Source organism: Haliaeetus albicilla, chromosome 2 (assembly GCF_947461875.1).
Source record: "Haliaeetus albicilla chromosome 2, bHalAlb1.1, whole genome shotgun sequence".
NCBI lineage: Eukaryota > Metazoa > Chordata > Aves > Accipitriformes > Accipitridae > Haliaeetus > Haliaeetus albicilla.
Window position 1 is genome coordinate 15,551,325 of NC_091484.1, and position 27,122 is coordinate 15,578,446.

Consider the following 27,122-nt stretch of genomic DNA (forward strand, 5'->3'; position numbering starts at 1 on the left):
TTTCACATGCATCCAGCTAACATCAAGGATGGCTATCACACATCTCTCAAAATAATGAATCTTTAGCAATAATCTGCAAAGAGACACAAATTTTGCAAAGGCTCTCACTAAATCTTGCTGGGCTTCAAAACACATTTTGGGTCCTGACATAACAGAACTTAGTTGCTCCAGATTTTAATCTCAACAACAAAGAGCAAGCCACTGCTTGTGTACATGCACCTACATATAGATTCACAGATATGTGAAGTGTTGTCTCATTTCTATTTAAGGAATGTAAGAGTCAGCTTTCCAAGACTAGGACTATGGTTCTGATAGATGTAGAACTGATGTTTAGCAGTTCTAGCCTATACCACTGGTTTACTTTAAAACATTTTAAAAAATAGCAGTTTATTTAAAAATGAGAGTTAGCCACTAGAAGGAATTGATGAATTCTGCAAGAAGCATTGCAAAAAGCCCCTACTTTTAAAATTCAGTTTAAAATTGTTAAGAGCAATGTAGGCATCACCCAGTGAAGTCATCCCAACCAATAATATACTCGCCCTATTTGTTCCAGCTTAACTTTAACCTTCTTTTAATGAACTGCCTACCCAGACACAGAGGAAAACATCTGACAGCACTGGAGGCACTGCCCACATTTTAAGCACTGACAAATAAATAAATAGGCAACTTTAAAGAGGAATATACATTTTCCAGCAATATATGTAATAGTAGCTGTAGCATCAATAGGGTAGAGAAAAATGACTGCAGCAGTAATGTAGCGCTCATATTAATGGCTTACGTTTTAGGAGGAGAATGCACAACTCAAGGCTTGGTACCCGAGATAAGCATCCAAAGATATCCCTATGCACTTGGGATGCAGGCCACCTGCTCTTCTCCTGGGAAAGAACACCTACTGAAACAAGTCTATCCTTTAGGGGTGGCCACAGTCATGATCACTCCTGCCTTGCCACAGAGTGGATCTTTTCAGCTAGTATTTATTTTTCCTGGTCAATACTATAACCCACCATGTATTTATCACCTTATTCTTGCAGAACTGGTATGCTCCTCACATACACTCCAGGGACTGGACTGCAGTGGTGTGAGACACTCCTTGGAGAGGGCTTTCTTCAGCCATCCTACTGAAACTGCAACAGTATGCAGCAAGAAGCGCAAGAGTCCAATGGCAGAAAGAGAATAGGTAACAGGGTGCCTCACCAGAGGCAGAAGGAGCAGAAAGGGAGTTATGAGATCTTATTTCTTGGACTGGGGTTGCATTCAGATCCAAAGTCCACGAGGCTTGTGTATCAGTTCATGTGTTTGTACTCTTGGGTAATATTTTACATGTATTCATATAAAGGGAGGAGACACAAATGTGCATTTGTTCTTCCTTGATGTAAAGGCTGTCAGAATCCAAAAATATTTTAAGGAATATACTATCACACATTATAGCATATACAGAGTATACTGCAAATTTAGTGTCCTTCAAAGCTACTCATGCTTCACAGTTCAAAATACTGCAACACAGAATCATCACATGGCATACACAGAACCAGCAGATTAGACCACTTCCCTTTCAAGTCCTGGAGTAGGATTTTCAAAAACACATAGCACTGGCTTCTACCACTGCATTAAACTCACTTGTATCAGCCAAATCTCTGGCCATAGTACCAGATAATTACAGTGTATTTGATATTTACCATCTCCAGCCCAAGAAAAAACAACAATAAACAAACAACCCCAACCAACAAAACCCAACCAAATATTCCCTCCTCCCCCCACTTAATCTGTGCATTCTTATGTTAAAAGCACTTCTATGGGAAGTATCACTATTTCCCTTTAAAAACAAGGGAAATTTAGAACATTTTCATACAACTTTCTACATTGTTTGGGTAGTTGAAGACTTTTGTCCTCAGTTGACAGGATACCAGCAACTAAACCAGTGTTAATTTCAAAACAACATAATCTAAATACAATTTTTACTTAAGTAAAGGCATGCTAAGTGTAACAAGAGAGAAGTAGCAAAGACACTGTTTAGTTAGACCACAAAAAAAAAAAAAGGAAGAAAGTGTCAATTAGTTCACTGAAAAATACAAATCATACATTACTACTGAAAGCTAAGATTCCAGAGTCTGTCACCATAAAATCGAGCAAACGTAGGTATTTGTGTAATGTAGAATTAAAAAAAAAAAAAAACAAAAACCAAAAAACCCCAAAAGATAAATTGCCAGAATGTCTACAGAAACCTTGCAGTTCTGTTTAAAAACGTTTCCACAGATGAAGTAGTCTGCATTGCATGCCAGCAATAAACATAGACAACCTGGCTAAGAGAGCGCCCTAGTGTGCTTAAAAACCCGCCACATACCCTTCAGTGGCAAGTGAAATTCTCAGTGCTCTAGTACCAACTGTATCTCACAACTAGAAATCATTTGAAACTGTTTTCATTGAGAACCTAGAGGTCTCACCAGTTAAAAACTGACTGCCCAAACAAACAGTCAGATCTTCTATATCATACAAGAAAAAGCACCTCACTTTTGATGATATAATGCCTCGGAAAATACACCCTTTTCACATTTTGATTAACAGGAATAGGCACAATTCTAATACTTAACATCAAATTGGCGAAGTCATTCTGTAGCTTGCATTTAGATGCTTCAAAGGTCTCAAGGACCTCACTTACAGACTTCTCAGTGGTATGACTATCATGAAGAAATCTTTTGATATTGTTGAAAAAACACACTTACATCAACTCCTCCAAATAAGTCAAATGTGTATGTATTTGGGAAAGTGGACTCTTGAGCAGCTTTTCTATCTTCTGTAACAAATGCCATGGCTTCCATTGAAAGAAGTGGAGAAATTTCCTGTGTGCAGTTAAAAAAAAAAAGTTAAAAACGAAAACTGTTTATCAGTATAAACACAATTGTCTCCAACTCTCTGTGTGATCTACTGACTAATCAATTACACGCATTGCCAGCTCTTATCTACCAGCCAATTCACAGATACTATCATGCAAACAGTTTCAAAAATTAGTTAGAATATGATCACAGTAAACTTTAAAGAAAGCAACAACAAAATAACCCCTAGCTTTCAGGAAGAACAGTGCAGACAGTACCTTTAAGATGCTTTGGCACTGGGAGAAATCACTGTTTGGGTGGCTATGTTCATACAGCTTTTGCAACAGTAAGGGAATCCCATTCCATTTTGCTTGTTTATCTCTTTCCTTTAACAAGGCCTCTGTGATCTGCAACAAAGAAAGAATTTAATTCCCATGTGTCCAATGCTTCATAACCAGGAAAACAACCTTATCACCTCCCCAAAATATCAATATCCAAGTATCACAGAAAAACAGTTTATTGTAGAGAGTACCAATACAAAAAATACCATTATGAAATCCAGTACCTCTTTCCGTGCAGCAATTTATCCAGGACTGGTAGCTGCAGAATTTTACAGATGGTCAAAGTATCTTAAGCAGGACAGGCCTTAAAGCAGATGTTATAATTTAGAGTACTTAATCTCATTCCATATTTTTATATTGATCATATATTTTAAAATAGGAACACAATACTCTCTAAATAATTCCATTAGTAGAACTCCAATTGACAGGTCACCAAATGAGGAAACGGGTGCCCTTGACACTATCAAAAATTACACTAATCTAAGGCAGATGGAACCCTGAGGATGGAAAGGCTTCATTACTTGTTACATTCAGCTAGTAATGAGTATTTCCCCAGCCAAGTCCCTGAAGCCACTATTGGTCATAGCAATGACCCAAACCACTAAGACTTACAAGCAGGCTCCAGAAGAATGTATCAAAGATACAGTGGAAATTTCCTCTGTAGTCTTGGGCTGGTTATAAATGGAGACCAACAACTAAATCAGTAGAATAACACCACTGTCATTATCCTCTGGGAAGCAGGCTGCAACCACGAAAAAGAACACCTTACCATTTGCTACTACATTTGGGCAAACCTTCTCCAGTTTTCCTCCTTCTCCCCAAAATAAATAAATAAAAAATTCTCAATATTCACCACTGTATTTTACACCTGAAAAAACCTGAAGTAGCAGCACAAGACTAATAAATATTCTGCTTAGAATCGACAAAAGAGGTTTTGGAACCTAAACACTTCCAGGTTACTGCCAGCAGATGCTGTAAAGGAGGAGCTCTTCATTAAAGTTCACCACCCAGTCAATGCTGACCAAAATTTAACTCCCTTAACAATACTTCAGAGGTAGCTAGATCAACCCCAAAATAGGGAATTATCCTTGTACAGAAAGGTAAGGCTGGCAATGACAATTACAGCCAGCAAGATTTCTGGCTGGTTTTACAAAATTTTTATATGCCCTCCAAATAAAAAAAAAAAAAAAAAAAAAAAAAGAAGAAAACCCCAATCCCCAGGTCAACAGGACTGCATCTCAATGCAACATGTATGGATTTTCTCTTATTCCTAGGCCTAAACCTCTAAGCTGCTCTCATTCTGCATAAGTCACTCCCCGAACCTTTCTGTGGTTAACTTGCATTGTTTCCCTCCAGCCTGCTTAAATGTTCAGTTAATAGTTAACAGCCAGAAAATCTTGCTTCTTATTGTTTCAGCCAAGACGTCCTTCTCAGATATACCTCAGTGTACAATTCCAAAGGGCCATTCAATTCCTGATTAGACAATTACATGCAAATATACTCCAATTTCTGATTGAGAATTTAACTCTTCTCTGCTTGTTAGGCAGCATACAGGAAAACCAGAGAACTGATGCAAGCACATGAAAACTCAGACTGGCAGTGCTAGCTGCTATGGGTCCTCACCCTTCTTCTAAGCTTCCCAGATACTTAGCGTTCTTTTCCTGATGAAATACCCAAATTTGTACATGACTAAGAACTTCAAGGCTCTTGAAGTACCAGGTTTTCTTGCTACAAGGGGTGATTGAAGCAGCATGAGCAAACCTGGGGCATAAAACTTCCTCCAGTTTTTAACTTTTCCCTGCTTTCTGACTTCTGAATAAGACTAATCAACCAGCACTGCTGCAGAGTGACACAGAGTTCCTTCTGAGGAGGCCATTCGCATGAGAAATGGCAGGACAAAACTAGAAAGTCAAAATGGCTTCTCATCATTTGCACTGTGAGTAATGGGTCAGTTCCTTTGAAGTCACAAATTTCCATTTCTCCTTGTAATACCAGCACCTTGTAATACCACACCAGACAGCAAGGATTCTACCACTACCCCCTCTCAGGTGTGGGAGGAGTATACAACCCCACAAGTGGCAGGACGAACCGGATTAATTGCTGGGTAAAGTGCAAAGAACGTGCAGCAAAATGCCAGGGAAAGAATCCAACTCTCCGGCTCCAGCTGATGTGGAAGATACCACAGGCAAAAATGACGTGCATGGGCTGCAATCTCAGGTTCCAGTAGCACAGCGCAGAATTCAGCATCCAAGTGCTCTAAGAAAAGGCCAAAGCCCTTAACTGATGTTAAAAACTTGTCCTGGGCTTAATACCACATTTGTTAATCACACATACGCTTCTTGGTTTGGGGCAGGATCCATCTCCATTCTCATTTCTATACTAGTAGGTCTTCCTCTCCCTGTCCCAGACTCTGAGAGGCAGTCACTTGTACTGATCTGCAGAAAACTTTCAGAAGTGAAATTCTGAAAGAATGAAGCAAATGTTTCCTTGCTCTCATCTTCTTTTAACTGCTTTCAAAAAAAAAAAAAAAAAAGTACTAAAGTTTTTCTTTCTCTTGATTTAATACATGTCTCTGGTTTCATTGCAACCTCTAGCTTGTGGTCCCTATTCTGTATTTACGAGGCTACCCTGGCTCTGAATATTTCCATTGTGGCGGCGCGGTATTTGCCAACGCAAAGATTTTGGATTCTGTGGAGGGATTAAAATTCAATTAGATTGTATGGAGCTGTCTTTCTTTACAACCATTTTGGTTAAAAACTGCATCTCGTGATTTCTGTAATAGCAGCTAGTCAACAGTTTTCATTTATAAGTGAAGTTGGTTTCCTTCTTGCTCTTTTTGGGCAAACATTATTGAATAGTCATCAAAATTAGCACTGGTTCTTTTGGGGCCCCTTTCCCTCTCTAGAATTTTTTGGTCTCATCCAAGCAGGATAAGTGCAATCCAACACTGTTTCTCAGAAATTTTCTTCATTCACTGAATAGCTCTGGATAAAATATCTAAAATCTTGCATACAAAGCTTTAGAAGTTAGATACTATCTAGCAAGAAGGGGAGGTTGCAGAAGCCCAGCTGGAAATGGCATCAGTTAAAAGAAAGGGCCTACCTAACTGACGGCTGCTGGGGTTACGAACCATCGCCTCACTGGCATTAGAAGATGACAGAGTAAGTACAAATTACTGGGGAAACAAAAGAACCAGCGTCAAAACTTCCCTACCACCCAGGTACAGCAAACCAAACTGGTACAAGCACCAGGACTCCACACAGTCACTTCTCAGAAGTCTGCTGTAACACATCCAAGTTTTGTATCGTAAGCTGAGAAACCTGGGGGATGGCACACTACGGCTCTCCAGAAGCAGTTATATTCCAGGCAGGCCTCTGAAACAAGGCGGCATGCGCTAGCTCAAGCCCAAGCACAGAGCTCCCAAACTCTGTCACAGTCCAAAGCAGTCTGTACGATGCCAGTTTTACACTGGCAGTTTACTGAATGCTGTTCACCAGCCGGATGATCAGATACCTAACCAGTACCAGCCATGTCTCCCTGCTGCAGCTGTGTCATTGAAGCCATGGCAGTGGTTTTGCTGGAAGGGCAATCAAAGACTTTGGAGAAGATTTAAGTACAGTTAAAAATGTGTCATCAAGCACAACCATGGCTGCAAGGTAGAGTACACTGAGTGGTTTTCTCTTTAAAGTCTCCCAAAAGACTGGAGCCCAGGATTTCCCAGGAGATTACTCCAAAGACTGATAACTACCGTAGGAATACTTCCCTACTACAGAGTTTGAGTAATTTTTGTGCATATTTTTTCTTGAAAGTATATGAAGGGCTGAACAAAGACACTACAAGCAAATCTAAATCTTTCTTTTAAATTTCTTTCTAATCCTCCTGTGTTATAAATCCTTTTAAAATGCCCCACCATCCCTTAGCATAATGGTCAATAAATAATTATGAATAATACCTAAATCTTCATCAAGTTATATTAAGTTATATGTCAATAATTACCTAAATCCATCCCTTGATCATTTTAGTTTCCCTTTCCTTTCTCCCCCTCCACTTTGCTATAGTATTTGCTATCGATGTTCCTACCCATGACTGCTATCCTCCAGGCACAGCCTCTCCAACAGAAGCAGCTTATCCTCCCTGGCTGCTTTGTGCCTGTGCCCCTGCACGTGGTCAGAACTGCATTACAAGCATTGCCGAAACGTTTGTTACTGGCCTGAGATCTCTTGTAGTCATGACTGCTTCAAAATCCTTTCCCCTTCCAGTGAGGATTTTCATTTCCATTTGTGTGCCTGTGTTGTGACCATTTTCATTGCCCTACAAAGTAAACCTCTTATTTTCCTAACCTGATCTCCACCACTTTTCTAAGCTGTGGGCAGTGACACAACTCCATGTCTTCCCATAGTTGCTGACGAACTAAAGGCCCATGAGCACATGACAGTAGCAGAAATACCATGAGCTAATCCTCCCCTTTGCTCTCCAGAGTACGGGTAGCAGTTTTCTAAGAAAACTGTGTCTCTGTTTCACATTTTACCCTCCAAACATTTCACTGTGTTGCTGAACACTCACTACAGGAGGGTGTTTTCTGTGATCTTTCAAAAAGTGAAAAATGACTCGCGTGTCCAAGCATCCTTTACAGCACTAAAGGATTCATGCTGTGATAAAACTTTACAGCTACGACACATCAGTTGTGAGTTTTCTTAATTCAATTTTTTGTTGTAATCATGCATTAAGGTAAGATTGGAAATGCTTTAAAAAACCCCAGAATTTCCATTCTCAGTATTTTCCATGACCATTTCTGAAGCATATATTCAAATGTTCTGGAAGTTTAAAAGGGAAAAGAGGCACAAGATTATGGCTCTCAAGAAACAGATGCAAGCACATGGTCTCTACATATTTTTAATAAAATGGAAGCCTTTCCATATCCTTTCCTTCAAACATTTTAGGCCGTACCTTTAAAAAACACAAAACTAATATTTGTGCAATTAAATATTTAATTTTCCTCTGAACAGTAGTAACTTAGGAAGTCACCTCTGACAGACTGCCAGGAGAAGGATTATTCAGTATTTTGGGGAGTGCCCCATCATCCCAGCTCTTTATTATATTTTCCTTTTCAGTCGCTAACAAACATGCATCAGTCTGGCTAAGCTCTCTCTTTCCTCACACAACTTTTCACAAAAAAAAGCCTACAACCAAGGTAAATGACAGCCCCCCACAAGTGTTCATTTTAACACAACAGCATACTACAGAAACACAACTTCTGGCCTATACAGTGATTCTGGAAAGTGTTCCAAGGGTGAAGCTGTGAACTGCTACCCTGCAGCTGTGGGGCAGTAAACAATGCAGCCAGTCACCAGCTGGTCTTTTGCACATAGCTCTGATCAAGAACATGTCAGAGCCCCCAAAATTTTATTCATAAACAGAAACTCCACTGGTGATATTAAACTGGGAGAAATCCACGTAACAGCACTTCTTTCCAGCCTCTCTCCACCTCCTAGATTCTTCGAAGTGTGTATCAAGTTTCCCATAACTACTGTTTCTCCATCCTCCACAACCATGGATGGAGCTTGCCATCCTTTCTTCTGCCAACCCAAAAGCCAGGCATGAACCCAGGGACATGGAGTCCTAGGATAAAACCTGTCGTAGCTTCTAGCCAGGTCTAACCATCCCCATGGCTCCCAAACTACTGCTCTACTCACCGTCACTGGAAGGAGAGCTAGTCTACCAAGGCAAAGAACAGGTCTTGCCAATCTCAAAACCCCACAGCATTTCCAAGAGCAGAACAATTCCAACACAGATCTTTAACACCAGCAGCTCTTCAAAACCACTACAGAATCTACCAGATAGTAATAACAGCTACTAATGTTTGTTTTGATGATCTTACTCTCGGAGAAAAATAAACCAACTAATATGTAAAATTATATTAACTTCTCAGTGATTACTTTTTCCTTGTAACTGCCTAAGTTTCTTCTTTAATTCATTTTGAAAGAAAGCAAAATCTGTAGGGATATCTAGGAAAAAGAAGAGGGGCAAGGAATATCACATCTACAACCGTTTTCTTCCCACATATCTTCAGTCACACAAAATAAGACTACTGAAGTCCAACACTACCACTTTTGAGCATTCTAGTGTATGACAGAGCTCTGGTCCCCATTACATAAAAAACCATGTCCAGGCTTTCCAATACTCACTAGCTGTCCTCTGCTGAAGAGGTATAAGCCTGTTAAGACCCATACAATTAGAGCTACTAAAGTGGATTACATTCATGTGAATGTTTTGCTGTTGGTGGTGTTGTAAAGAGGAAATAAAACTGATTAGACAAGAAAGTATTTTCTCAGAGTTAGGAAACTACTACAGGCTACTGATAACTTGTAATGGTAGGAGCTGGAAATCTGGATGTCCAAGGCAGAAAATGCTTTCCTTCCACAGAGATATTTTTTTTCAAAGTGGATAGGGACTATCCTGCAAAGGGAAGCATCTCTTCCTAGGGATAGCAGATCATGAAATACAGCTGGAAAAATGGGACTCCTTTTTTCCATTCTGATTGTTTCAGCCAAACCTTGGCAATCCTGTGAGAGTGAGACCAGTGCTGACGATCTGCTCTTGGGACTCCACCAGAAGCACACTGGTTTGCCAGCAAATCACTGGCTAGTCCATTATTATACCGCTCTGTCTACAGGGATTCACTTAGCTGCACCTAAACATCTTCTGGTTTCACATTATATACATGTTTTTCACAGTTGGCTTGCAGCAGATGAAGTGTGTGCCCTCTTGCTAAGGGGATTTGAGCTTGATCAGCTCAGCCAAAATGTTCTTCTGCCTTCAAGGAACCACAGCATAAACCCCGTCAGGTCTTATTTACAGTGCCTGTGTGCACACAGCACAGATGTGCCAGGAGAGGGACCACAGACCAGTCAGTTCACAAGCAATATTTTTCCTTATTAGAAAATGTGTGTCACTTCTGGAAAGTTGGTCTGCTTCTAGTTTACCAATATCTGAAAAGCCCCTTTCACTTGCACTGTACTCAGTGCTAGGGCAAACCTTGATACAAGGTTATGCAATCTGATACCAATGATTGAGGCCTGCATCCAGGCAGCAGCTGATGCTAGCAATATGGCTAAAATAGATATGTGAAGAGATAATGACAATATCTACTGAAATCTGCTTTATCTATCAACTTTCTTATAATTAATCATGAAGCAAAAAGACCAACTGGCAAGAAAGCTATGGCTCCTGGTAGGCGAGTACAGCAAGAACACACAAGGATCCAGATTTCAGAGCCTTAGCAGGCCTTGAAACTACCAGATATTCAGGCGCCCGTTGCCATCAAAAATATTTTTATGTCCCCGTAAGATCAGTCTGATGATCTTTCAGATGTAGGCCTGTCAACAACTATCCTTACCAAAGGATATCTTACCAAAGATAAGCCCCTGCTTTCCTCATACAAAAATGGATCTTGAGATCACCTAAAAATAGTATGCAAACCTTTGTTTAAGAATAAATGCTACTGCTGCCCACAGAAGGATACTAATTGTAACCTGGAGATCAGATGCTGAAATACAGTGAAAACACTGCAGGAGAACACTACTCAGATGGCAGGCACCACAGCAAGGAATGGTGTTTCCCAATCTCTCTGAATTAAGATCTTGAAAAGGGTTTCTCTTCCTCACGGGATACCAGCGATGCAGTCCATGCAGCATATGACCCAAAACGTCCTTGCAAAGAAAGGGAAGAAAGAGCTTGAAGGACATTCTCCAGACTTGTTCTTCTAGACCCCAACACACAGCAGCTTGGAAACTGGATCTGCACTTAGGCTTTTCAGGAGCTAATGAGTTGAGAAACTTAAGCAAGGGCTACCATACTGCCACTGAGAAGCCAACTGCAGGAAAACTACAAACATTTTGACAAAAAGTAGAACTCAAAAAAGAAAACCACCCAAAACTGCCTCGTACTTCTTTAACGCAAAGTGTTTTATTATTTAGATTGTCTGCAAACAAAAAACTGCTTCAAGGTGAAAGTAGAGAGACACATTATTTACAAAGTTCAAAATCATTCAGGGAGTTGTTCCCCCATCCCCCACCTCCTTAGTCTAAGTGATTTAAAAATGTATTCTTACAGCATTTATGAAGCACTGGGAGCCCTAGGGGTCCAAGCTTTAAGTCTTTCAGAGCAGCACAGTGACACTGAAATTTATAAAGTAAAATAAACCAAACAAACCTCCAGCAACAACAGCAAAAACTACCTCAAACTTGGGCTTTGTGAGAAAGGGGATATAACTAGCGGAATTTCCTCGATTACTGTAAAAGCCTGGTCATTTGCTTCAGCAGTTATTTCCAACAATTCACAAAAGCCCCAAATTAAAACACAGCACCACTGCATTTCTCAAGCAAACCGAAGCCCAGAGTGGAGGGAGGTACCATCCTAACAGATTACATTGGTGCAGAACGTTGTTACGGGTTTATCTGACTTAAATCGCTATGGTTGTGGGGGAGTGAGCAAGCAAGAGCATAGAGGTGGACAGGCAAGTTAGTGAGACAACATGCCGCTTTGTCTACATGACATACGAAATACACTCCTAAAACAATCCCACAGAAATAACTTCCTTCAAAAGAGACAATATCAGGTTTAAATTCATGCAAATTATTTGCTTTTTCTTATGTATTAACCAAACTAGTATCTAAGCAAGCAATACGATAAGGACAAAAGAGCTGTTAAAAATCATCTCCAGCTCTTTTACTTCTCAGCTACAGAATGAGGCATGGACATTTATGATGAACAAGTCTTCTCCTAGTAATTGCTCAGAATCCTTGTTAATCAAGGAAAATACTGTTGTCTCCACTAGTGAAAACCACTTAGAGAAATCCCACTTTTTATTCCATTATAACTCTTTTAAGATACTTTAGCTCAATAAATCACCACCTGAATGCAACACTTTATCCCACACTCCAGTTTCCAAGTCTTTGCACCATTTTGCATTTAATCTGTAAAATAAATGCCAATTATTCTTCATGAAAAGAAATGAATAGCCCATTATGCGTGAGGAGCTTCTTAAAAAAAGCCAGCATAAGCACACGATAGGCACAAGCCTAGGTTAACAAGTTGATTTCATTTCTTGGTATTTCCCAGCATCATCAACTGGGCAAGATGACAAATTTGAAACAGACCTGGAACAGTTTCATGGAAAACCACCTGCATAAAGCCTGCCCCGTTTCAAAGCTAAAAGGTCTCCTGAGCCCTAGTATCACGAGATTGCCTTTGTCCACCAAATATGCTTAAGTTTTGATGCTGCATTGTTACAGTTCCAAGCAGAGCTTCCTTTCTTTGCAGGAGAAAGCCACAACCTCTTATCACCAACCAAAGCAACGGAGAAGGACGGCTCTTGTGCAGCAGGGCAAACGCTCCTCCTGCTCCACACTCTTTCTACAGGGAGACCGAGGGTGGGAAGGAGGGAAAAGCAGCTCGAAGGCACAGAGGCAGCCTTCTTCCCCACCGCGTGAGGCTGCAGGGCCCCCCCTCCAGCACCAGGGCCAAACCCGGGCTGGCAGAGGAGGACGGGGAGCCCCAGCGAGCGCTCCGGTCCGGGCGGAGAGAGGCCGCTTTGCCAGATGCTGCCTCCGAGCAGACTTGGCGGCAGGCCCTGCCAGGCCAGCCGGGCTCTTCCCGGCCTCGGGGCTCCGGGAGAGGCCCGACAGCCCCGCGCTGGTGCTCAGCCCCGCCGAGGGACCGCCAAACACCCGCTCCCAACCCTCGACGGAGCGAGGCCTTGCGGGCCGGGCTCCGAGGCGGATTTGCAGGCCCTGCTCGAGGCCGGCCGCGGGCGGGGGGGGGGGGGGGGGGGCTCGGGTCAGGAGGTGCGGCAGGCCTCCGCCGGCCCGCCCCGGCCCACCGCCGGAGCCCCAGGCCAGGGCCCCGCCCGTCCCCGCGGGAGCCCCCAGCCGCGCCGACCCCCGGGCCCGCGCCACCGGCCCACCCACCCCCACCCCGTACCTGCGCCCCCCGCGTCAGGCCGCGGCCGCTGAGCTGCCCGTGCCGGAGCTGCGCCAGGATGTTGGTGGCCGCCGCGCGGGCTCCGCGCCGGCCTCCCCCGCCGGGCCCGGGTCCCCCCGCCGCCGCCGCCGCCGCCATGGCCGCTCCTCCGCTCGGACGGAGACAAACAGGAAGCGCCCCCTCCCCCCGCCGCTTTGTACGGAGCGGCGCGAGGGGCGCTCCGCAGCGCCCCCGCCCGGGCCCCGCGCGCACTGCGCCACCGCCGGAGCGCGGGGCGGGGGGGGGGGGCCGCTGGGAGATGTAGTCCGGCTGGGGGTGGCGCGCATGCGCGGAGCATCCCGGCAGGGAGGGGGCGGGGGAGGCCCCGCCATCCCCCGGCGGCCGCCTGGGTCGCCCCCCACGCTGCGTGGGGGAGCTGCTGCGGGACGGGGGGGACTGAACGCCACGGCCACGTCCTCGTCCTCGTCCGCCCTTCCCCTGCCCCGGGCCGCCTCCGTCGATCGCTCCTGGGGGCTGCTGAGGCGGCAGGGCCCTGACAGGAGGGCGCCCAAGTTTATTTCCGTTACAATGCCCCCATGTGCTTTACTGCTACTGTTTTATTTTTACTATTACCAGCTGAGGTGAGCGGTCCAGACACACAGGCAGAACTCAAATCCATGGCGCGGAACCCAAGGAGCTGTTTGAATCAAATGAAAGAAACCACAAACTAGAGACCGGTGACCGCCTGAAGAGCCCAGACCACCAGACAGACCTTCACAACAAAGCTGCTCTGCCCTGGGAGACAGGGAGAAAGCTGCACGCACGCAAACTGCTGAGCAAAGCAAAACTGTAATGCCTCCAAGGGTTACAAAAAAAAAACCCACCCTGAAAGTCAAAGGAGACAGAGCACCTTGGGAAGACAGAGGTGAGCTCTTGACTAAGGTACAGGCAGCAGCTCCAAGGGACTGGAGAGGCGACAATGGTCCCAAAGGCACAATGATCACCAGTGGCCGCCCTACTCCCTCGCTTGCTGATGCCTCTCTAGAGGCTTAGAGATTCTGTCGCCTGCCTGGCAGAGCAGCCCAGCTCCACTCCTAGGCGAGACGGCAAGGAATGCAGCATACAATATGGGTGCCCAAAATCATGACCGCTTTAAACACAGACCTTAGTTTATATTCCATTTTAACTTCCCTTTGTTGTACAAGGAACAATAGAAAGCAATGAAGACACTAGGTATTAACATGATGCTTAGCAACGCTGCCCAACCAGTGCTGTGATGGCATCTGGGTGAGATATTTGGAAGTTTTCCAGCATCACATCTTACAACACCTCTCACCACCATGAATAATGCGTGGGCCTGATGATGATCGCAGTTTTATTTGTAAAAAGCAAGATCTGCTAATGGAAGACTTGCTGTTTAGATAAATTGCTGTTCACAGAAAGCCACCAAGCACTGCATTTGAAGAAATGCAAACATGACAATCTTTTCACTCATACTTCCTCATATACAAAAGGCTGCTCTCAGTCCCCCTTCCTAGTGCTTCCTCTGCATACCCCCCCTTGCTTTTTGGTATGTTTTTTGCCATTTGCCAGCAATTCATGCAAAGGTCTAGCACTTTTTCCTCTATCTTCTCCTTTGTTAGCTCCATTAAAATAGTCTTTCACAAGGTATTTGTCTGACCTTTCATCAGTCCACAGCCTCTCCAAATCCAAACAATCACTTTTGAAATACCTCAGAAAATCTGGCCTGAAGTTTTGGGCTTTGCAGGCTGCTTAGAGTGGAGAAAAAAACCTCACACAATTACAAGTATGGCATCAACAGCAAATGCTAAATTTGGTTTCTGTGCTATCTTTCACCACTCAACCAAAATCCAGTTTCCTTCCAGCCTTTGGCAGATGCCACAAGCATGCACTGTAGGTGGGACCTTTTCAGTGCTGACCTGTCTCATTTGGAAGCCATTCAAAATTGCCACTACCATCTGTGTTTCACACACATCTCATTTTGGGTTCCTGACAAAACTCTACATTCTGTTAACATGACCAGGCGCTCACCATATTGCTTGATTGGAGCTCTCCCTCCAGCTGGAACATGCCAAAATAGACCTGCTATCTCTTCCCACAGATGCTCTTCGTTATGAGGCAGGAGGAGGTAATCCTCCTGGGAGGAGAGGCAGCAAGGAGACCACAAGTTTTAGCTCTGTTTTTTTTTTTTCCCAGCTGACTTGTGATAGTAATTTTTAATCCATCAAGTTCTCACTAACAGCAGAACCTCTTACATTGTACATACAGGGAATGGAATCTGATCTCTAGCAGGACAGCCAGCCACTGATGGTTTTATCCCACCATCCCTTAAGAGATTCCCAAACATCTATCCTTCATCAGATTGCCTATGAAATAGCAAAACTTGTACATGTGTCAATCAAGTGTGCTCTCTGCCTTCCAGCAGCTAGGGCAAGTCACACAGTTTTCCATTTAAAGAAAAGGCTCACTAATGATCCTAAGAAATCATATCACAGTTCTTTTTGTTAAAAGAAAGTCTTAGTAAGATGGTAGTTGGTCTCAAATACTGGAACAAACCAAAATTAAGGCTGTCTTGTGTTATTCTGACTCATCCATCCCACAGCACTAATCAAGATCCATCTAATTACTCACAGTAGAGCAGTAGCTGTGGACAGATAGATGAGTTCTTTCAGCTCTGTGCTGAGGAAAGATTTTCCCTCCTAAGGCTACCCCTTGTTTCTGCTACTGGAGCCTCTTAGGTGAGGGTACCAAAACGCTGTGGTTAGCAGCAATCTACTGTGTTGTTAACATACGGCCTATCCCGTAAGTCCTTCGTTTTCTTCTGCTTCATGGGTGGGGCAGTGCTGAGAGACAATCAGGACCAAGCACTGAGTGAAGCCATCAGAGGCCTGCATTTTGTTGTTCTACGGTTTAGACAATGAATAGCATGTGAGACATGAACAGCTGGAAAAGAAAAAGATAACCTTATGGTTACAACAAGGAGCCACTAAGAACTCCATCTCTGTCTAACAATGCCTCAGTTTTAGGGTGCTCCACCCTCACTAACCCCCTTGCAACAGCTGCATCAATGCAGTATTTCTAGAACAGCAGCTGTCCCACCTGCTAAAAGGAAAGGAGAGATACAGAACTAGAAGGGCCTGTAGAGGTTACCAATCCTTCCAATGTGTCTGTCTGTCCAAAGTTGCAAGTGTCTCTTCCTGTAGTTCATGCACAACTGCAACAGGATTTCCATCCTGAAGGGTAGGAGTGCAGATTTCATGTAACTTCATAGCACTAGTACAGATCGAGACAAAAACAATAGTTTCTCAAAGCAATCCCACATCACCAAAGACTGGGCGTTGACCCAGTTGTATTTAAGTATTTCACTAGCCACATGGATTTATTTATCCTGTCTCTCTAATCCACTCACGTGACTATAGCTTGTTTGTGCTTGCTCCAGACTCCTCAACTTCCAGCAGGCTTGAAGAAAGCCCATAATTTTTCTGCACCTCACCCCCTTTTTCTTTAAAAAGCTCTTTGTAACACTGCTGATTTCTCTCTTTCTGATCATTGCATATACCTGTCAAAAAGACACTAATAACACATTTGAGGGTTTGGATTTGTCAAGTCAGCTGAACACCAAAAGGTTTCATGCCCTTCACCTGTTCAGAAAAAAGACAGAAATGCAGCCTGGTTTCCATTAGAGGAAGGGCCACAAGGAGCGCTCTCAGTCCCTGCTTCAGGGAGCAGCTTATGAACATCTGTTCAGCTGTCTCCTGCACCAAGGGATAGTTGCATTTTGGTCTGAACCAAGTACCTTTCCACCCTACCCTTATGAATACTACACATACAGCTCAGCTGGTCCACCCTGAGGCCAGCTTCACTGACTGAGGTGGCTAATGTGAAGTTAGGCAAGTGAGGCCCCAAGGAGAAGTTTAAAAGAGGAAGGAAATGGGGAAATTTCATAGGAAAAGCATATTAGATTCAGTAAGAAGCAAGCAAGCTCCACTGCAGGGTAAATCAAACCTTTGCTAGTCCACACTCCACCTCACTTTGCAGATGACATCACCTCGACACTTACTAAACCAGTTTCAGGCAGGTGGTACTGACCCACACTGATTCTACATACAGAGGAACTGAGCAATTTTCTATGTCACAACTGCTCTCCTCCCCCCATGCTATCCCTTCATGCTTAACAGACACGCTAGATCTACAAATCTGAGCCTCCACCTCAAAATCAAAAGGTTTTCTTGACTGGTCATCAATCTCTCAGGCTAACCACATATTCATAAAGAGGCCAAAGATAAAAGGTCGGGCACATTGCAGAGGAGACTTCTAGTCTCAGAAGTGAAGCTGCAGCTAGTAGTCCCTGCTTTTCCCCTTATGACAGGGGACTGCTCAGGCTCATTTTTATAGAACAAAGCAAGCTCTGGACCCTGCACCAGCCTGTAAAACTTCAAAACAAACTCACAATGAAATAAACAAGGCACCTCTAACCTGTAGACTTTTCTTTCTCTTTCTGAACACCTGTTTGCTATTCAGGCAACCAATCCATTTGAGATTAGCAACTTTACAGCATTAACAGCTGATTTCTATATCAGATTGTATGAACCAGCAGTAGCAGAATTTAATGGGAAGCTGTTTCACTTCATAATACAATTCACATTGTGAGGTACAACACTTTCCATTATGAAACTATAAAAATATATTTCCAGAGTCTAAATCAATAATTTAAACTGATAATGAAAATAGAATCAGGTGTTATCTAGGAAGACCTGTCCCAGTACTGCAAGTTTAGAGTTAAAGGATTGACTGGGGCAACTCAGGAGGGAGTGTGAATTCTTCTTATAGTTTCTCTTCTCTCCACCTTTCTCTAAGGAGGCATCTTCAGGGTCTTTTGCACCTTCCCCTTCACCATGGTCAGAAGCTCTTTTTAAAGTGAATTTCTTGTTTTTCTTCAGCGAGTAAAATTCCCGCATCAAGTCTTCCACCTCCCACTGCTCTTCCTTTTGCTTCCTACAGCAGTGCAGCGCAGCAGGGTCTATAGGATGAGCTTCAGTGTTGAAGACGTATCCTCCAGCATTCAAGACGCATTCCCCGTATGGTGTAATCACTACATCAAAGACTGATCCATCATTGTGAATGAAGTTGTCTGGGTCAAACAGCAGGTACAAATATTTTACTGTTTCAGCCAAAAAGAAGGATTCCATGCGATTATCCAGTCTGTGATCTCTCAAGTCTTTGATCTACAAGATAAGAAATACAGTGGGTTACAGCTGTATCAAATTCAGTAAATTATGAACTTAGGGGGCAAAGTAAAACCAGCTTGCAATTCATTTCAGTTAAACAGCACAGTACGGCACCAATTCACTCCGTATTTTAAACAGTTATATGCAAATACGTCAACAAGGTTTCAGCTGTTATGAATTAGTATAGTCTAGTGATAAGGAACAGGAAACTAACAATCAGGAGAAATACACTTCCTATCTAGGTAAGGAGAAGAAGAGTGAGTAAGCAAGCATCTCATCATTTCCCCCACTAAAAAATCATAAGGCTTTTACCTACTTCCCAAATCACAAGGCCTAATTCCCAATATTTATAAGGAGGTTTTTGTAAAACAGACCTTAATAGTACATTTGAAATCTTCTATTAAACGATTTTAGAGAAATCACTCACTGTAGTTCTCTTGTGTTTGAACAGATTTTCAAGGCATAGAGGAAAAGCAGCATCACAAAACTGGCAGGCAGAGACCCTGCATAGAAGCCTTCCTGCTGAGCTGGAGCACCTAGTACCTATCAAGACACAGGAGACGGGAGAAGCTTCCGATGCTCACTCTCCCATGTTTCGGGCTCTGGTGCAACAGGCAATGACAGAATTTGTCCCACTGCTCAGGCTGTGAGGGAAGTTACTACCAGAAACATGACCAGCAGTTACCAGATCAGCTTCACAGAGAAATACAAGGGGTTTGTTTGAAGAAAGAAGTCATGTTTCAACCAAAGTGATCCCTTGACTCAATGGCAAAACATCATTCATGAGAACACTTTCTAAAAACTGATATTTTAGCAGCCAAATAGCCAACCTAGTAGTTGATTTAGCACTTACAGTTGCAAATCCACAGTCCACCTTGCTGATTTTCTCTATTGACTCCACTGCGTCCCTTCCCAGTTCTAAGAGCGTGGGATCTCTTGTAGCGCGGTACAGATACATTGCACTCTCAATCAGCTCTGCAAAAAAACCCCAAGCATTTGCAAGCGTAAAGATTACCAAACCACATACACAGGGAAGATGAGATATTCCTTGAACTAATTTAACAATGCTACTTTAAGATGATCAGGTGATCAGCCTAGCTTGCCTTGTATTTCCTCTGGCTCAAAGCACGGATACTTGCTTTTACTAAGGATGTGCTACAAAGAAATTCACTCTAACCAGATTGCATCAGCTCAGGTAAGAGTGAATAATGCTCCCCTCCCACATTCAGGGAGTGGGAGGGGAGCAAGAGAGAAAAGGATTTAAACTCAGTGGTCAAAGGAAGAAAAGAAACATGCCTCTAGAAAGGATTACAAACAAGAAATTCAACCCCCAAAATACAGTTTTTAAACAACACCGTAAGCCTCTGAAACAGGTATCTAAAACACCATGAAAACACGCACTATGGAAATACTCTGTATAGGCAACATATGCACTGTGCTGTGTTTACTTACTAAAGAAACAGGTCTTTTTGGATGCTCTAATACATTTGAAAGTTAATGCTGATGAGTATTTTTGGTAGAGGTGTCCAATGTGGATGTCAGCTGAACACTCAGACCAAAAGGAAATTGATTATTCTCACTTACAAAGTTTTACTGACCTAATAATTGGGTGCAATTTTTTTTTTTTTTGGTCAGAGTTGTAAAAAAAAAAAAAAAACAAAAAACCAAAACAAACACAACAGAAAAAAAGATAGACCATTTCATTGCAGTATCACAGACAACATATAATCGCTCTTAGATGTTGAGCTTTACTAGGGCAACTAGAATTAGTTTATTTCAGGAACTCAACAGAACTAGTGGTCTATTCATACTCTCTTTCACTTCCTAAATTTAAAGGACACAGGCAGTCCCCATTAACATTTCACATGACTTCAAATGTCATGTCAGACAGTCTAACACTTAAGCATGTCAAATCCTACATCGTGACCCCAATTCATTAACAGGCCCCCTTTATATAGTAACACTATGGTTTGCTTCCTTTACAAGGTAGCCCTGCCTTTGTGAATGGCAGAAAGCAAGATGTGTAGCTTTGACTATGGAAATCACGGGTAAAATGCATGCAGGAACTAACTCAAAGCAAAACTGGGGAGGAACTTTTGGAGGGCAGGTGTTGCTTACGTTTGATCTTGCTATTCTTAACACCAGAGCAAAAGCAGAACTCCATGCTCCTTTTTATTTTATTTCCGCTTACCAGGTCTGAGTGGATATCCTTCTCTCTTGTCCACCGTATAGCCCTGGGGAATGTTGTAGAACTCAGGCAGCCCACCAAACTGCTTCCAGACAGTGTAATAGTTGAGGAAGGTTCGCATGGCATTCTGTACATCCCCAATTAGGCTCTGAGAAAGAGGAAACAATTAGCAAAGCAACATCTGGGTGAAGAAGAAACAGCACAGGAATTGATGCAATAATACTGCTATAGTCAAAGCAAGATATAGTGACAGAAACGAGTTGTTCAGCAGGTCTGAATGGTGTAAGTAATATTTAGGAATGATGCCTTAAGAATAGGTAGGACTAAAGAGATAGGGGCTACCTTTCTGTTGGCTCACATTCCACACACCTAAATAATATGAAGACCCTTTCATCTTTAGTTAACGGAAGGCTGGGTTTCTTCTGTCAACATTTCTTCTAGTCCATCAGAGCATCCAGCCTATTTCAGCAGGGCTAACAAAGTCCCAGACCAAATGTAAGTACTGATGAGAAAGCAAACCTCTCAATGGGAAAGTATTCACACAAGTAAAGCATCTATGAGATGGTGGAAAAAGAGGTGTGATTCTCTTTTGCCTTACGTTCCCCATCTGGATTACGAGACCACTGTCAGAGGAGCTTGCTACAACAAAACTGCCCTCCCATCATGCTTAATGGGAGACTTTTTTTTATACGCCATAGATAAAGTCAACATCTGCTCTTCTGCAGGGTCAGACTACTGTAGATTTCACCAGAGATCAAAACAAACTTTTAAACCAGCACAATGAGGGTTGTAGCTGTAACTTTAATATTAAAGACCGACACAAGACAGATGAACAAAATCACCACATGCTACAGGTATGACAGCTCTTACCTGTAGGCCTGGCCAGTAGGCCTCCAGGGACTGAAAAACAGGCATGGACACTGTTCCTTTGTACATCTGAACCCAGAGGTACCAGTCATCAAACTTTGTGTAATTTTTGATAGCTTTGTTATATTCTATAAGGAAACATAGATGGGTAGGTTATCCAACAAAAGATCTTTTTTTTTTAAGAATGAGAAAAGCCCCTTCTTTACTTGAGCCACGTCAAATGAATGACTTCTCAGGATGCTCACTTTGGTAACTCTTTGTTATCACAGATTGTTCAAAAGCATTACAACAAATGCTTCAGGAACAGTCTTGAATGTACCCTATTAGATTCTTCAACTTCTTCCACAGTCCCACATGCAGAATTTTTACAGGGGCAGTCAAGGAGGCATTCCTGGGACCCTTCACACAGAAAACAAACTACTCACCTAGAAACATGGACATCAGCTCTTTGTCCTGCAGGAGAATGGCTCCTTTAACAAGGTATTCAAAGTAGGAGTCCACTCCTGCCCCAATGCCAGCATCTTGGGCCACCCACTTAGCAGTTATCACATCAATGTGGTTACCAACCTGGAAGAAGCGAGGAGAGGAGGAAAGAGGAAGTTTAAGTGGAAATAAAGCTAATTGAAGTACAAACTGTAGAAAATATAAGTTAGGAATTTTATGCTTCCAATATAAACGCTGCGCTGGCCAAAACAAAACACCATTATGCTACTGTAAAAATGCACAATTTCAACATGATGTGTCTGGTCCTAATTCACATCCTGCAAAAGAGCAGAGGAGGATGAAGAAGCACAGATACAGAGATGGAGGCCAAGGATGTCAAAGGCATGAGAGCTGCCATGCTAATATTTAAATAGATCCTTCAAACCTGGGACTCTCTAGCCTAGAAAGAGATCCAGATGATGGAGAATATAATACACAAGTGTGACTTGCTTAACAAAGATGAAAAAACCCAGCTATTCAGTTTCTTTCTTGAACAAGGACCAGGGGCATAAACAAAAAAAATAAACAAGATGCCAAAGCAAACAAAAGGAAACACTTCTTTTTACAGCATATGAATAAATCTGTTCCACTTCACATATGCAACACTAAGAGCTCACATAGGTTCAAAAAGCAACTATGGAAACTAACTGAAGAAAGACTGACCAGAAGATAATGAACGCAGAGATAATGCTTCTAGCTCTGGATACTCCCAAAACACCAAAGCTGTAGAGGGCTGGGAGTATCTTGTTGCACTTGCTGTGCTCTTATTCTCTTCCGTAGGCTGTTGCCACACCAGGCATCAGACAGACCTTTTATTTAATCTGTTACAGCTGCTGTTAGAAAAACTGCAATACCCAGAGGAAGGCATTTGTCTCCCAACCACATCTGTTATGGAACAGAACAATGGCATAATGTTGGGTTGCACCACTAAAGCAGAGATGTGCATGCTGCAGGTGTTCAGGAACAATGTCAAACGCACGACTTCAGCCCAGTTATTAGCACTGTGGTTATTTATCTAGTTCTATCTCCTCTCTTGTTTATGCTTTTTTATGCTTAGAATTGCATCCATAAAACTACACAAAAAGCAGCAAATTCAAAGTCCATTCCTCACTCACCAGCCCAATATCTGAGCGATTTTTCCACAGTGCCTTCAAAGCCTTCCTGGCAACATCCTCAAACACTGGATCACCAGTAAGGTGGCTTAAAGTGGCAAATTCCACTATAAATGTACCAATTCCAGCAGTACAGGTAACTGGGGTCTCCCCAGGGTTTACTCCGTGCAGCAAGTTCACTGTTCCATACGGCATCCCAGTTGGGGTCTGAAAAGCTGAAACGTAGTATTTTTGGTTCACATGAGTGTTCACTGTTACGTTTGACAGACTGTCAAGCAAACATGTGCTTCACATTCCACTGCACACAGGCAAGAAGCCGGACTGGAGCAATTGCAGTAACTGCAAAGAATGAAATGAGAAGCAGAGTGTGACTCTGTGAGGGGCAGAGAGCATACCCCAAGCTACACACAGTCCTGGGAAGGTACTGCAGATCTCTTCCACCTTGCCCCGAGCAGCAGACTGCATCCCTACTTTTTTTACAGAACAAGCAGGGTGGTCAAAATGGAACTACATGCACTGGTCAGCAAAGCGCAAACACCCTCAGCTTGTGACTACTCAGTGGCAGCCCAGGGTGCGCAGCACACAAGGGAACAGTGCCATGCTATCAGGGCACACATCCCAGCAGCAGCCCACAAAGGGGTAGATAAGGCTGCATCTTCTTGTCTTTACAAGCTGCTCTTTCACAGCCTTTATTTGTATTAAATATATTTCCCCTCAACAAGCAACAAACAAACTGATGTGTTAAGCACATACAACACTTGGCACGCATACATACAACTGGTATCATGCACTTCACAATGTTTTCGCCACTAGCTAAACATGCTTTCAGCTCAGGGAACACAGGACTGTTTTATGAGTTTACACATCAAGCAGTGCCATTGTTGTCAAACACACCAGTCACGAACCACGGCACAGCGACAGAAACCAGACAAGTTCTCACCCGGCAGGAGTTTGCGAGCTGCTTCCTCCGCCATCCTCAGGAGAGGTCCAGAGCATGGCCAGCCCACTTCTACTTCAACGCCAGCCTTCTTCGATAGCAAGTGAGCGGAGAGGAGACCACCCACCACTAGAAGGTGCACATAAGAATTCCATTAAAGAATGTGGGGAGGAATGAAATCAGATACCAGTGGTACTTATCATGATGCAGAGGCAGTGTTTATAGAGAAGAAAAGTCAGGTGGCTCATCCTTAACAGCCTAATTCAATATGCCACAAAGGAAGAGTGGTTTGTTTCTTCCTGCCTGTTTGCAATGGGTAGCAGATATATTTCTTCCATTATTTCAGAAGCATCACATGCTACTTGCCCTGCTATACCTGCCCTGCCCTGCAGACAGTCAGGGAGCTAACAGTATAATGAACACAAACCTCTGTGAGAGGAATTCTGTTTCATTTCTTCCAGACAGCTTAATATTATGTTTGTGTAAAGTAAGACAGTGTACCTTCTTAAATACCTTGGAGAAAAATGTCTAGGCCAGAGTAAAAAATTTCAGCATGATGGACAGAGGCAGGGAGTTATTAGCCCTTTTCACAGGCTTGTCTACAGTCACATAACAAGCACAAACACAGAGAAATTACACCACTGCAAAAAACTGGCTCAGCAATATTTGACAGGAGAAACAAAAAAAGCATAAGTAACAGTTTTGTTCCCTGACAGTGTCTCTTAGTTGGATGGCACTGAAGCAGTTAGACATTCAACCGGTTACAAGACTCCAAAGGCCTTTGCAATTTTCAACAAAAAAAAGACAAGTTTCACATCATGATGCTAAAGCAAGAAATTAATAATCTCTATTCCAAAACAGTATATAAAAAAGACTGTATGTTATTAGTACTGTTTCAGTGGAAGAGATGTTTATTCCAAAGCTCAAAACCTGGCACTAGAGTATTGAAACTGCCATGTTGACTTCTGTTTGTGTTGAGGCAGGAAGCAAAAAGGTGATGTGCAAAGACAAAAAGGAAGTGACATTTGTTTGGGATTTTTCTGTTTGTTTATGTGCCCTGTTACACTGCATTACAAATTCACTCTGACCACTCCCTTGCATTACCTCTGTGTACAGTTCAGAGACTCGTACAGGAAGGAAATCCAGCATGAACGCCACGGAAAAACCCACCTCACCTCGAATGTTAGTTTCAAAGACAGATGCATTGACATCAATATCAAAATCCACCCCGTCCTGCAGCACGTTGACGACTCGCTGAAACTCGGAAACGTTTCCCAAGATCTGCAGGGGGAGCAGGACAACAGAGAATAAGGGCTAGAGTTCACGGGGAAACAAAAGCACAATTCAATGTTAGGGGCTAATCCTAGTTCTGTCTTACTATTTTGTGAAATCATAATTACAAATAGTACTAAAGAGGTGACTGACAGTTTCATCTAATTTCAAAATGTTTTCTTCACACACTCGAGGTCTTCATGTCAGAGTTAGAAGGTGTCAGGGTCGGGGAGCTGTGGCCACCTGCCCCCCAGGGCCAGAACAAAGCGATATGCAAAAGCTCCTTGGTCAATCAATAAACTGACTTTCCATCACCACCGCGTAAAAAGCAGCTGTGGAGAAGGAGGCTGAGGCGGCCTTGAGCAGGCTGAAGGCCGGGCTGCAGCGGCGGGCAGGCACAGGGCCGAGCCCCGGGTGGGGCGGGGAGCGGCAGCTCGTACTCACTAGCAGGGTGTCCAGGGCGTCGACCAGCGTGAGGGAGAAGCTGTGCGAGGAGAGAAGCGAGGTGAGGCCTGGCGGAGGCGGGGGGCGGACGAGGGCACCCAGCAGCGGGGCGCCCCGGGCCCGGCCCCGCGGCAGCCGGGGGCGATGCCCCGTCTCGGGGACGGTCCCTACCTGCCCCAGGTGTCCTGCCCGTCGCACGTCAGCGGCCGCAGCTCGTCGTAGGGGAAGGCGCTCTCCAGGTAGTGCTCGTAGGCGTGGTAGAACATGGCGCGCACCCGCTCCCTGAGGCACAAGCACAGCCCCGCTCAGCCCCGGTCCGGCTCGCTCGCTCCCGCCCGGCCCCGCTTCCCGGCCTCGCACTCACCGGTAGGAAGCGACGTCCAGTCCCCGGGCGGCCGCCCCGGTGCCTGCCGGCAGCGCCGGCAGCCGCAGCGCCCACAGGCACAGCAAGGGACCGAGCGAGCGCAGCATGGCCGCGCCCGCCGCCGCCTCGCCGGCGGCCGCCCCGCCCCGCCCCCGGCCGCCAGCCAATGGGAGCGGCAGGAGCGGGCGGCGCATGCGCACGCCGACGGAAGCGCCCTGCGCTGCGCGTCTGCTTCCGGGGGGCTGTGGGGTGACAGCGGGGATGGCGGGGAGGCCGTGGGGCTCTTACTGCGGTAATTGCCGCCAGGACTGGAAGTAACGGCGGCTGCCTCCTACAGAAGGGGGAGGTTCCTGCCTTACTTCACCGGAGGGTGTGAATCCCTGTCGCAGGGACGGGGGGGACACGCCCAGGGGCAGAAATGAGCCTCCTGGGCGGGTCGGGAGGCACTGGGGGAGCTGGCAGCACGGGAGGTGTAACTCTCAGACCTGAAAATAAGTATAACAAATACTGTGACGCTTTTGTAGTAGTGACGCGTTACCAGCGATGGTGCCAGCTGCCCGGGAAGGTGCTTGTCCGGTGTGGGAAGAGGAGGTGGTTCCTGGCACCGCCTCTGTGCAATTCCTGTCAAGAAGTGAGGCTCAGAATGGCCCAGAGTATTGGTGAAGCAGTTGGGAGATTCCTGGCCTGTAAGCCTTCCTCCTGACAAACCATCCTCATCCTCTTTCTCCCTCTAATTCAAATCCAGCTTTCGGTGAGTTTTGGGTGACGCATCAGCACCTGCTTCAGAGAAGCCAGCATCCAAGCCTGTGCGTGGAGCCATATCGTGCTGTCACCCTCCCGCTCTGGAAGTGGGCTTTGAATCCTGGCATAGTCCCCCTGTGTCAGAGCAGGACTGGCTCCAAGGCAGCCAGGGTTGCAGCAGCCTGGCTTCCTGCAAGAGGAATGAGTCCTCTAGCAGTATCGGTGCTGTGGCTCACATCAGGGAAGATTTCCGAGTCCATACTGCCAGTGTGATTGATTACACTGATTTTAGTACTCTGCTGTTTAACCAGCATGTTAACATCAGAGCAATTGGCAGAGCTCTCTCTACACCTT

At 44.3% G+C, this 27,122-nt stretch overlaps 2 protein-coding genes across 5 annotated transcripts in view; both read right to left on the reverse strand.

Moving 5' to 3' along the window:
* Window positions 1–13,302, reverse strand: part of TRPC4AP (transient receptor potential cation channel subfamily C member 4 associated protein) — a 39,052-nt gene extending 25,750 nt beyond the window's left edge. The window contains exons 1-3 of one of the 4 annotated variants that reach the window (XM_069807321.1): window positions 13,133–13,302; window positions 3,089–3,217; window positions 2,721–2,837 (exon numbers count right to left, since the gene is read on the reverse strand). In XM_069807321.1, the coding sequence (XP_069663422.1) occupies window positions 2,721–2,837; window positions 3,089–3,217; window positions 13,133–13,270 (384 nt within the window). In that variant the 5' untranslated portion in view covers window positions 13,271–13,302. Of the gene's footprint in view, window positions 1–1,004; window positions 2,692–2,720; window positions 2,840–3,088; window positions 3,218–3,763; window positions 3,869–13,132 lie in introns of those variants that run through there. The other 3 variants (XM_009928335.2, XM_069807333.1, XM_009928339.2) reach the window with 3 other exon arrangements.
* Window positions 13,303–17,604: 4,302 nt separating this feature from the next.
* On the reverse strand, window positions 17,605–26,168 carry EDEM2 (ER degradation enhancing alpha-mannosidase like protein 2). The gene is made up of 11 exons (XM_069807350.1): window positions 26,028–26,168; window positions 25,835–25,945; window positions 25,664–25,703; window positions 25,123–25,228; window positions 23,951–24,076; window positions 23,014–23,225; window positions 21,841–21,982; window positions 21,419–21,543; window positions 20,552–20,696; window positions 19,214–19,335; window positions 17,605–18,357 (listed from the first exon to the last, which is right to left on the reverse strand). Exons 1-11 carry the CDS (start codon window positions 26,132–26,134, stop codon window positions 17,866–17,868), a joined length of 1,728 nt encoding a protein of 575 aa, XP_069663451.1. The 5' UTR covers window positions 26,135–26,168; the 3' UTR covers window positions 17,605–17,865.
* Window positions 26,169–27,122: the final 954 nt, after the last annotated feature.

Coding starts and splice junctions, on each gene's coding strand:
- EDEM2 (XM_069807350.1), bottom strand. CDS start 26,134: ATGCTGCGCTCGCTCGGTCCCTTGCTGTGCCTGTGGGCGCTGCGGCTG. Junction 25,946..26,027: donor CTGGACGTCGCTTCCTACCG/GTGAGTGCGAGG, acceptor CTTGTGCCTCAG/GGAGCGGGTGCGCGCCATGT. Junction 25,704..25,834: donor GGGCAGGACACCTGGGGCAG/GTAGGGACCGTC, acceptor CTCCTCGCACAG/CTTCTCCCTCACGCTGGTCG.